The 12,954-nt window shown below is 35.4% G+C and overlaps 1 protein-coding gene and 1 pseudogene across 1 annotated transcript; one reads left to right on the forward strand and one right to left on the reverse strand.

The window, feature by feature from the left end:
- Positions 1-1,830: 1,830 nt before the first annotated feature.
- On the forward strand, positions 1,831-2,650 carry LOC117628832 (mavicyanin-like). Its single transcript, XM_034361365.1, has 2 exons — positions 1,831-2,017; positions 2,151-2,650. Exons 1-2 carry the CDS (start codon positions 1,831-1,833, stop codon positions 2,531-2,533), a joined length of 570 nt encoding a protein of 189 aa, XP_034217256.1. The 3' UTR covers positions 2,534-2,650.
- Positions 2,651-11,617: 8,967 nt separating this feature from the next.
- LOC117629161 lies at positions 11,618-12,316 on the reverse strand (annotated as a pseudogene).
- Positions 12,317-12,954: the final 638 nt, after the last annotated feature.

Below are 12,954 nucleotides of genomic sequence, written 5' to 3' on the forward strand. Positions count from 1 at the left end.
ATTAAAAAGAAAATATTACATAAAGTAATTGCTTGGAATACAATTTTTTACTTATGTTACATTATTTCATATTGTCACCCTACTCATTTTGTTTATCATTTGTGTTTAAGTAGGTTCATAATTAGTTATCAGTAGGGTATAGCTCATTTGGTTGAGCCCTTTTACTTTCACCTGTGCAAGCAGATGTTCGAAACTCTCAGATATCTAATGAATATTTGTGTAAACCCCCTCTCCCCCAATCTCTTGTATTGTACTAAAGAAAAGTGTTAATAATTAGTTTAGCCATTAAAAGTATTGTTCTTATACAATTTAAGGATTGTGATTACCAAACACTTTAATTTAATTAGTAAATTCTGCAAGCATATATAATGTTCTAGCCGTTTCAATTCATAAAAGAAGACGACGACGTGATCAAAGGAGGAGAAAGTCAGAGAAGTGGGCAGTTAGTTCTATTACAAACAAAAGTAATTAATTATGCACCCAAATTCTAGGTTCCATTTCTGATTTCCCAAAATCATTTGTTTAAAAATATAAATGAATAAATAACTATACACCCAAAAATAAATTTTTAAAAAAAAGAAAAAGAAAGAAGTGGGCATGTGCCCCTCTTCGGCCTTGGCGTATGCAGCGTCTAACTTGACCCATCAAGCAGATACGTATGGAGTGGTTTTGGGCTACCTTTAATTGAAGCCTGAGTCATGACGTTGGGCTTTACAATTTATAAACTTTAGCTTCCTTCCCCTCATCATTATTATAGGCTTTCTCTAGCTAGTATTTATGAAATTCTATTGACACCCACCAACCATTCAATTATTCTGTCCAACTTTGCCAACTTTACCCTCTGATTTATTTGATCAAACCAAACAAATTAAACCATTTTTGCCTCCTTTTATATTTTATTTTTTTTGGTCATTCAGTAAGGAGGAAAGGGGAGTATTTTATTGAGTTGTCTCAAGATTGTCTCCTACGTGAATTGAACCAGGATGCACTTGAGGGAGAGGGAGGAGAGTTTAGCATACTTTTCCACTGTGGTGTCATCCCATATACGCCTCTTTTTGATCTTCTTGAGTTCATATAATTTGATTTAAAAAAATAGGGATATTTAAATTTAATTGGAGTTTAGAGCCCAAAACGTAACAAAGTTCATGTGCCCCGACACAGACTTGTAGCTCAAATGGTTAAAAATCTTTATCCATCTATACACCTAAGGTCTCATATTCGAATCCCCCATCTCCCAATGTCTCCCTGAAATTATGTATTCAAATCAAATATTCCCCTCTCAATATCCTTGAATTAATAATAAATAAGTAAATAAAAAGTCCTTGTACCCTAGCCCATCAGCCTCTACGCATAAAAAGGACCTAAGCAGAGTCCTCCTCCCACTCTTTAAAAACTTTATTTTTTTCACTTGTGCAAAGTAGTGAACAGAAATTCGTGATTTGACACAACGTAAAATTCAGAAATGATGAATAAAAGGAATAAACTAAGAAAAAGGGTTAAAAAAAATTACACAGTGAACTGCCATTTGAAAAACTGTTGTACACTGACCAAGTCAAATGATATATCCTCCAACAATAAAGAATAAACAATCCCACCATCTCCACCTTTGACTCCTAAGAATCCCCTCACCCCTTTTCTTCCTCAGTAACAAACTTCAACTTGATCACTCTTTTTAACTCCAACTTGCTTGCCCCCCACTTCCTCAAACACTTCCATTTTATTCTTCCTAGCTAGTTGGAGATCAGCCAAGCAAATTAAGGCCTCCCTATAAGAACAATTCAAACTAGCTATATATATATATATATATATATATATATATATATATACTTCATGGAATATTCCTCGAAAGTATTTGTCTTACTTTTTCTTGGCATCCAAGTCGTTTTGGTAACTTGTATTCAATTTGAAGTTGGAGACAAGACCTATGGATGGGAGGTCCCCAAAACAGAATACTACCAACAATTAGTGTACAACGAATGGGCCTCAAAGAAAAGGTTCAATGTTGACGACACTCTCTGTGAGTAACAATATATATATATATATATATATATTATGCACAAATACATATGTGTATATATACTTTGTTCATATATCACTATTGTATAAAACAAAATCTGGTTTGTAATTTTCGCGTGGATGGATGGACCCAGATTTCGGTTACGATACATTTGCAGACTCAGTGTTGGTAGTGAGCAAGGAAGATCACGAAAAGTGCCATTCAGATCGCCCCATTTACTACTCAAACGATGGTCACAGTGTGGTGACATTGGACCGACCCGGTCTGTTCTATTTCATGAGTGGGGTTGCTGAACACTGCGAGAAAGGGCAGAGGATGGTCGTCAAAGTCTTGGAACCAGCTGGGGTTGAAACCCCACCTGCTGATGCTGATCAATCTGCAAACCAGAATTCATCTGAGTCATTACCACAACACAAGAATAATAACAATAATGCCACTGGTGCACTTGCTGCCATTTCTTCTACAACTATTATCTTCTGCATCATGACCTCTCTCCTTGGTCTCTTTTTCTTCTAAATTAATGCCACTGGTGATTATTTTTGTTGTTGAAATCTTGTCAAAAAATTGTGTGGTAGCTAAAGCCCAGGGAGGCCCAAAAGAATTTGTCATTGCCAGTTGTTGGGTCTTGACATCCCCACCCCAACAAGAACAACATAAATATATGATTAATATTAATAATAAAAGCAGGAAATGATTAATTATATATTTGCATATCTTGCAAGCTCCTCATAAAAATAAATAAAAAAATAAAAAAATAAAAAAATAAAAAAAAGAAAAAAAACTTATAGCCTGCTTTAAACGCTACCGATCGTACATGCATCACATATATACTCGCATCGCATACTACTACTAGTCAAAGATATAAAACAATATAATATAATTGAAGCATGTTCGAGATGCAGCAGAAGAGAACAGAACCCCATTTGGCCAATCAACCTCGCCCATCATCACCCCCATAACCCACCTCCAACCCAAAAGGGGAAACCTAGAGAATTCCAAGAATAATTCAATCCTCCAAAAATAGCAGTAGTGGGCCCAACTTTTATTATTATTTTTCTCATGTATTTCTAATTTTTATTCACACAGTTACACAGTTACACAGTTACACAGTTGCACAGTTGCACAGTTGCAGTGAACTGAAAAGACAAGTTTCACAACGGCATTAGCCTATTGTCGAGAGTTTTCTAGGGTTACTATCATCCTAGGGCTAGAAAGAGACCAGTAGTGTGCGTAGATGATGGTGGGGTGTCGACACGTGTTATGGTGGAGGATATTGTTTATGGGATGCTAAGCATAATAGTAGCCCACCGCCCCATATGGGTGTGTAACTTTAATATAGAGGGATAAGGAATGTGTGTTGAGGGATGCTTTGAAATACCTTCCTCTCCATGTTTCTTGGCAAGTTGCAATAATAATTGCCATTATCCCTGACTGACTGACTCACTGACCCCCCAAGCCAAGACCAAACCCTTCCTCTCCTCATTCCCACACAAAACTTGAATATCTTTGATTGAATGAAATACTGCACACTGCTTTCTCCTCCTCTCCTTTTATCAAAATAGGGAGAGCTGCTATTTTAGGCAATTGATTTATATGATGTTAAAGGTATATATAAAAAAAAAGAAGAAGATATATATGCTTGGTCATGATCATGAATATTAGCGATCAAGTGACATATGGGGTTGGTTGAGGGCAGATATTTTAGATTTGATTCCCCCTTTCGTATGCAAACAAAGAAAAGCTTTTTTTTTTTTTTTTTTTTTTTTTTTTTCAAACTTTCGTTGATGTGTAAGTAGTAGCTAGCAAACCAGATAATAATCGGTTAATTTTTTTAGATATACTTTGTATTCATATATATGCTTCTTGAAGGACATTATTTTTGCATTATGAACACCCAAAAATATATGTATAGTGATGATTCAGCAGTCAAATATTGGTTGGACCACAGTGGTCCTGCGTCTACATGGGGTCTTTTACTAATTCAAAAGTAAATTCCATAGAAGTTGACACAATTATTAGCATGCCCTTATTGGCTTGGCACAAATACCTTTTCTTTTCTTTTTTTAAAATATTCACTAGTAAATATTAATATTTCTAGAATCTGAATATTTCACTTTTCACTTATTTTATTCATCCATCATCTCTCGTTGAGGCCAAAGGCGGATCTACACTTGAGTTGGAGTGGGCTCCAGCCCAATGCAGATGGAGGATGAGTATTCCCTCATTGTCTACATTGAGAAAGAGTTTTATGTGATTATTGATTCAAAGTCAATAATCAAAGATATTTTGATACACTTCACTAGGTAATAAGCTCTTTAATTTTTTTTGCAATTGACCATAATTTTTTGAGGTTGCTCAATGAGCTTGATTTGGTATTTAATTTATATTTTGTACTTATTCGTATTATATTTGCTCGTAATATAGCCTTATTTGATTTATAAAATTTTATTTTAAGAGAAAAAAGACTTATAATATATCTCTAATAAAAATAATAAATTTAACCTATTCCTAGAAGAAAAAAAATTGGGTCCGCCATTGCGTCAAGGTGATGGTGACTAGTAACAATGCACTGATCATGCATCTACACAGCTCTAGATGGTATGTTGTGGTTGGGATCGATCCAAATTTCAAGTGGGTAGCTTTGACTTGTGTTACTGTATTCATTGTTTATTATTATCAATTGATTTGTGCTTTCTTTGTGGGTCTCATCTCATTACGCATAAATAAAAAAAAGATATTGAGTAATTAGTCACTCCACCACCAGGGCCAAGATGCATGTGAAGCATTATGCATGGGCATGCATGCATGCATGAGGCATAAGGATTGCATGACCACACACATAATCTGCACAGGATTATGGAGATCCTTAATGCACATGGGGGCATATCAAATAAAGCTGCATGGATATATGCTGTTTGGATATATCAGTACAGTACTGGAATGAAATAATTATAGTTAGCTTAGCAGGCAGGCACTGTGAGTGAGATTTCTGACTCATTCAACCCTTCCCAAAATGCGAGGAAGAAGGGAGGGAGGGTGGGAGGGAGAGGGAGTATATTCCTCATTCGTTTCAATAATATTAAATTTATTAATTTGTGAGGAGTTGGTTAAGCTTAAGATATATCTTTCTTCACTGTCAGTGGCTAAAATGGTAATATACCTTAGCTAGCTACCAATGGTTTACCTTGGAAACTGTGTGGGGTTTGTTAGGAAGTCAGAAAATGATGAAGAAGATGAGTACTATATATCTGTTCTTTTGATAAAATTTTATCTCGTGAGAAGCGGTTGCAAATATATATGATATGTACTATAGTACCCTTCTCTTTGTGAAAGTTTTCCTTCTTTTTTATTTTTGGAGAGGGCGGGTTGCTCCTTTTTTTCTCCTATAAATAGGGACCATTGGTGAGAGTCTTTTAAAGTATCTGCAGCTACAACTACTTTCCATTTAATAATAATTTATATTATTAAATTATTAAAGTTAGGGTAGGGAGGGAGAGAGGAAGCAGTGGTGTGGTGATATGTTGTTGACAGAAGATAGAGAGCACAGATGGATGATTTGCAATCAAATATGCATCTCACTCCTTTGTGCTCTCTATGCTTCTGTCATCACCTACCTAGCCATCCATCCATCCATCGAGCTACCTCTCTTCCCCCCTTCAGGCTGCACTGCACCTCCCATATATTTCCTTCCTTTTAACTCATGAAAATCCAAGATTATTTCATTGCTTCCTTGCAATTGCATATATATATATATATATATATATATATATATAGTTTTAATTTTGTTATTTTAGTACTCTCCATAAAACTCCACAGAATGATATTCACACATACACATATGTGTATATATATAGGTGAACAACTGCGGTTGCTCTTATGTTTTACAGGTTTGAAGTAGTGAGGCGAGCAGATCAGAGAAGGCGGCAGCAGTTTGCAGATCAGACTCGTCTTGTTTGTGAGCGAAGGCATCAAAATCCGTCTGTTGAGGTTAGGGTAATTAATCCAGTCCCTTCCTCAGCTGAGTATACATATTATGTGCAACTGACATGGAGAAATGAATATTGATGGCGTCTGTTCATGTGAAATTTATGTATTTCTCAATTGTTAATTTGTAATCTCAATCCCTAGATATATCATCTTGGTTGAAAATCTTCACTAGCTAGCTAGGTCTCTGAAGATACCTGAGATCCAGTGATTAATTGGTGTCAGATATCTCAGAACCCCTAAAAGGGATATATATGGTTTTTTTTTAATTATCTTTCATCTCTTAGTTTTACAACTATTTTTGTTTTCTCCAGTAATTAAGATGATGTCTGAAAACATTCTGATGATATATAAGTATAAATATAAATATTTTAATATTTAGCTGTAACTCCTAAAAGAGAAGGCTGGGGAGAAGGTAGGAGAAGGGCTGCAATCTGTCTGCGTATTGATATATTTGTGCACAAACTGAGGAAATGTGGTACTTGTAATAAGCTGAACAAAAGAAAAATTCCTTCCCTTGCAAAAGAACTTATAACTTGAGCTGTTTGAAAGGGGGGCTGAAATTGTTGAACTCAACGTGAATGGCCACATGTTGTTTTTATACAAGAGAGATTCATTATTTTCTTACTTAATTTCTTCCACTTGCATTCCTGGTAGATCTAATTTTACAGAGAGCTTGCTGGAAAAAAAAGATATATGGAGACAAAAGTTTGCAGATTCATATGCGTTTTCCCAGCCTTGTAGTCAATCATTCCAATAATATTCCATATTTATATATGATAGCAACTGTAGTTAATTCTTGGAGTTAATTAGATATGTTTATTAATTAGTAGTTTTTTCCATGTGATTGTATTTGTATCCATAGTCTATAGGTTACGACCCCTCTCACTAATATTGTTGTAAACAACCATTAATCAAGTATTTAGATCACTAGCATTCAGGGAAATAGAATAGATAACCCAGGTGTCCATATTCCTAATGATTATAATTAATTTTAACCAAATAGTACAGAGATTGGTCTATGCGCCTAGAATTTCTTCAATTTATATGTTTCTAGCTCTAATGAAAAACAAATATTTGTGCTGTTGAGTCTAGTAGCGCGGGTTTGTAACTAAGCAGAATATTAAAGTGATTGATTGCTTAATTGAAACATTCTTAAATAAGGCATAGTGGTCTTGGGTTGTTCACCTTAGCATTGGTGGGTGAAGTTGCACAAAGCACACACCCCCTACCCTCGGGGTTAGTACGGTCCCCCAGCCACAAAGGGTGGGTAGCAAAAAACAGATATTGTGCTAGCTAGTTACTTGATGTTTAATTCTTACTTAACATTTTATGGAATCTATCTGTTACCTTATTGAATGTACATATACAATAGAAGATATCAGGGAGACATCCAAAACCTTCATGCATGTGTGAGATGCGATGAACAAATTTAATTTAATATATATATAATTTATTTTTGAGATAAATTTAACATACATAATTAATTCAAAGAACAAGTTGTTTAATTATGATTGAATATCTTAGACCCACCTTATAGTTGTAGTTGAACTGTAATGTCAGCACGATCATGATGCCCAAGCCAAACTAATAACATTGTTTGAGTGATTATACTAGCTAGTATATATAGTTGATGTGATATGATATAGTATATTGCATGCATTGATTAAATGAATGAGAAATTCTTAATTGATCTTATCCACCCTTATTGGAATAATTAATAATGTTGTTAAATGTAGTAAAGTTGTAATGTGCATTGCATCTAGTAGTATAGTCAAAAGGCAAACAACCCTACTAGAGCTTCCTTCCTTATAATGCCATCCCACGACGGAAAATAGAGTGAATTAACTAAGTGGAGAGAGAGAGAGAGAGAGAGAGAGAGAGAGAGAGAGAGAGAGGCAGCACGGGATGGGATCATATATGGGAGGGAGGGAGCGAGCTAGTGGGTAGTGGGATCCAATTCTTTCTGGGCTGTGGCTTGATCATCATTAACTTGTCTTTGAAATGAAACAAGGAAAAAGAAGAAGAACGAAGAAGAATTCCTTCCTTCCACTGCGTCTTAGCTATTCTATTTATCATCTCTCTCTTATATTATTCAAGTGCTGTTATGATAAAACTGTACGTCTTCCAACTATGCAGCTTAGACTTTTACATGAGAGAGAGAGAGAGAGAGAGAGAGAGAGAGAGAGAGAGAGAGAGAAGTCAGAAAGAGAAAGTTGTGTACATTCATCAAGAATTTGAAAGTGGCTGCAGTTTGATAGGCCCCCATATGTCTCTGTATTAGTTAATTCATGCGCCTCCTTTGATTGGATATATATATAATATATAAAGGGTTGAAATATACTTGAGAATAGAGTTGGGAACTTATCCTAAAACAAAGACAGTTGGGAACTTATCCTAAAACAAAGACAAACCGTCTCTTGAGTATCTGTGATAATGGTGTGATGATAAATTAGGAAATTGTGTTGAATTCATGTCTAATCTAATCTAATCATCATCATCATCATCACAGAGAGAGAGAGAGAGAGAGAGAGAGAGAGAGAGAGAGAGAGAGAGTACGCAATCAAATTATGTATGTGTATATATTTGCATTTGGAAAGTAGCTAATCTTGGCCATCTTCCAAAACCTTTTGTTTGGTAGGTTTAGGAAGTGGATGTTTCTGAAAAGATAAATATACATGTCATGGAGATTAGCTCTTTCTGGCCAATATGCCTGCTTGCCTAGCTAGCACACACACACCAAAATAAAAAAAAATAAAAAAATCTGGTCCTGTACCTTATATATTGTCTTTGTCTGACTGCACGTTCAGAGTGTAGTGGCTATACTAGTACTGGTCCCTTATGTCAGATTGATTCATTATTATCATGGGCAATGCAAATTGCAGTGGCCATAGATAGACAACCCAGCCAAAGACTAGATAGACTACTTTTGCAATTAATTGAAATATTTACAGCTCTTATATTTATTCAGTATCAATTCCACCGGGAACTAATAAATTTGATTACTTTTATGATTTTGGACTGCTTTAATATATATATAATACATGAAAATGAAAGAGAAAGAGAATTTCGATCATAAACTGTGTAGACGCATGCAGATTTCTCTTGTATTGCCCGTCAATGATGGTGAGGCGAGCTATAGCATTAGCATAATTAGCATAATTAGCATTAGCGTATATTTATTTGTGTTTGAGTGCTACCTAGATTCTAGGTCGGCAATCATGACAAGGTGAACAAGTGATAAATAGCATAAGTCAAGAACAACCCCACGCATGTCGGCTCATACTCATGGGATTTATACATTTGACATTTCCAAAATAAGCTTTGTATTCAATTGTACCTGTCATTATTCGCTTTCATTTTCTACCTGCTGCAGCTACCACATTTCAAAATTGTCCCAAATTGTTCTGCTTCAAACTAAGCCATATATATTTCCACTATCATCAACACCCAGAAAAACTTTCTTGTCTGTCAGAATCAAGTCGTATCATACAGATAGCATCCTCTACAAGCATAAGATGCCAAAACAATTACTCTACTTCTTTTACTTGGCATGTTTATTAATCCGTAATTGGATTATGAGGAATTGAATTGAAGATGAATTGAATTGATGATAATTAGATTTCAGATTCCTATTGAAGTTATTTACTAAATCATATGGATTGAGGAGAGTTAGATTCCGGATTTTTATTGACGTTGTTTACTAAACTATATGGAATTGAGCTATGAGTGGTTTTAATTACTAAAATGTCCTCGTTGTTAAGTTAAAGTAGATGATAAATTTGGAATTTTAAAAATTGTGTAAGGATATAATGGGTAAAAAAGATAATTCCTAATGGGTTAGCTCTCTAGCAATTAGAATACCACATTCCACCCAAGAATTGAATTCCTCCAAAATTAGGAATTCAATTTTTAATTTTGTGTGAGCTCCACTTACTTTTTAATTCCTTGATGTGAAGTAAATGCCGGAATTCTCCATAAGTGGAATTCAATTCCTAATAAAAATTCAAATTCCTAATTAATAAATACACCATCATTTCCTTCCCTCATTCAGTCTAGTGAATGTGTTGTGGTGGTAGCATGCTATTTCATCAAAAGTTCAATGTGCAAGAGATAATAAACAATGGCATTGCCAATCCCTCTTAGAACCCTCTTAGAACAGCATTCTACTGATAGAGTTGCAATATCCCAGAGTTTTTTTAATAATTTATTTTATAATTTATTTTATTTTATACATTTGTGGCCTACCCTTGAAAAAAAAAAAAAACACTAAATAAGAGGTTCCGCGAATGCTACTGCAATCAATGATGAATTACAAAAATAAAATAAAATTCTCTCTTGATTAAAGGAGAACGAGGGTTCATAACAAGTATAATTTATAACTTTCGACCTGGATGCACCGGCAGTGAAAGCCACCTAATGGATATTTGAGATTTAGAAAAAGAAAGATAACCAGGACTCAGTGCAGAAGAGCAAGAAGATAGCACATTTTTGCCAAGCTTAATAAACACAAAGACAGCCTTCACGCCTATGCAATGCTTGCAGAGATGGGAAGTACAGAACACAGCAAATAGCTATTAGGAAGACTTAGCAACCAGCAACAGAAACATATTACACACTATCTAGCAACATTAGCGGCAGAAACTGAGTCATAATCCGTAAGTAGGGGACGGCGAATGAGAAAGTCCTCAAAACCAGAATTTGCCCAGAGAATCCAGAACAAGATATCTTCAGAGTCGTACCCCAAATAAAAATAAACATATAGACGCATGACCTCAAAGTAGGTAAGGAACAAGTCAAACATTTGGCGAGTGGCAGAAAATTCCCCCAGCAAGAAATTTGAAGAATCCTATTGCTTAATTTAAATTCATTGTATTTCACTGGCTACTAACACTAAATAAGGTATTTCTAAATCCCATTTGAAACTATATTCTTTGCTGCAGAATGCATGATCCAATGTCAAGATTTTTCAACTTTTTGGCATTAAAATGAGCAAATCAAGACTTTTGTCTAAGAATATAATTCAAAATCCATAATCCATTGTTCTGTTAGCATAGTGGAATTAGTTTTCTTGGTATTAGATTGCCTATTGGCCAAGTTGTTCGATCAGGTAAAAGCTTTTCATGCCTGCCACAATGGTAAGGAATTAATCCTCATAGTCTTAGACTTGGCTTTTTCTTTTAGAAGAACACTGACAACCACATATTTCCAAAGGCTAGTTGCAGAGAATTCTCTCAGCTTTTAGAATATTACATGTAAAGTTCTTTGCCCAGTTGAAAATTCTAAATACTTGTCCTTCAGAAAAACAAAGAGAATAAAACATTGCTTCGAACTCTGCTCTTCAGTCCAAGATAATACTGAAGCATGCCAGACTTATCAAAGATTTCCTCCAAGATCTTAGACTAAAGTTTTCTCTCACCAGTATAAGAATCAAAGACATATGTCAATCTATAGCGAAAAAAGAAAGGACACACATGAACATGGACATTCAAAACACACGCAGAGGCGACACACACAAACAATAATATTCAGATTAAAATAGACACAATCTGTTATCGTGATATCATGACTTAAGAATTACCAATTGTAACAGTATTATGTATTATCGAACAGAACTTACGATGATTGACCAATTGATTCGACATCATTGGTTCTCCCTTCCTCTTTGAGGGATTGGCTGCGAATAAGTTGTGTAAAACTGGTGGTTGTGTATTGAGAGCATTTGTCATTATGCAGCAACAAACAAACACGGGAATTGCCCCAAAGATCCAGAGAAAGAGAGGAATTCAGAGGTAGAATGCTCGCAATCCAAGGGACCAAAAGTAACTTCCTCGATTCACAGTTGTCGAAACATATTCAATGTAATCCGTTTTGTCTTTCCTTGTTGGCAGAGTAGCCAAGAAGCTAGCATGGGCAAAGTATTTAGTAGACTGCACATTGCAGAGAAATCCAACAAGAAAGCAGAGCAAAATGCAGAAGCACTTGATTGAAGAAAGAGGGATGGTATAAACTAATTGTTGTGATACAGTGCTGTCAGAGCTAGAGCTGGAGCTGGTGCTCACAAACACACTGATCACAGAAGAAAGAGTAATTGCTGTTGTTGCCAAAAGGGAAGATGCCATTATGTTGTTGCGCAATGTTTGTATAATCAAAACACCATTCTTCATGGTGTCCTGAAATTGATGCAGAGAAGAGAACTTAGATTTTGCAACTTAATGCTAATTAGCATAGCACGTGTTAATTATTCATGCCCCATGTATCATTGTATATATGAAGGAAATGCAATTGGTTTTTCTCACCCATTGACCATTATCCTTCTCAAAAGTTTTACTTACCAAAGTCTCTACCTTTTTTTTTGTGGGATTTCGTAGAACTGTGATGAGTAGCCAAATGTGGTATATTCCCAACACACAGAGACCCACTCAGATAGTCCCAGCTTAAGCTATCCCCTTCCATCTCTCTTCTCTTCTACTCTTAGTCTCTTTACCACTTAATTAATCTCTCTCTCTCTCTCTCTCTCTCTCTCTCTCCCTCCCTTCCCCTATCCTTGAGAGTGAGTGAGTTGTCTGAAGTTACAGAAGACAGGGTTTAGCTGCTTAAGGCAAAGACAGAGCAAGCTTATGACTGTTAATATTGTATCTGGTCATGATTGGATTGGATCTGATCCTCAATTGCCAATGCGTTGGTTGATTAATTGGCTTCTGACAAACCAAAAAATATAGCCAAATGGGACCAAAATAAAAAAGACAAGTGGCACTATTGGAAACCAGTTGATAAAGAAATGTTGAGTTGAAAGTTTTTGAACGCTGATATCAGGGCACGTTCATCCAATGCATTGGTTCACGCAGTATTTCTCCACTTGTTTTATTTGGTTAGTGAATAAATAAATAAATAAATAAAAGAAGATAAAATACTGAGTGAGTTGTAATGAATTGATTACATACTTCTAATCT

Source organism: Prunus dulcis, chromosome 5, assembly GCF_902201215.1.
Source record: "Prunus dulcis chromosome 5, ALMONDv2, whole genome shotgun sequence".
Lineage (NCBI taxonomy): Eukaryota > Viridiplantae > Streptophyta > Magnoliopsida > Rosales > Rosaceae > Prunus > Prunus dulcis.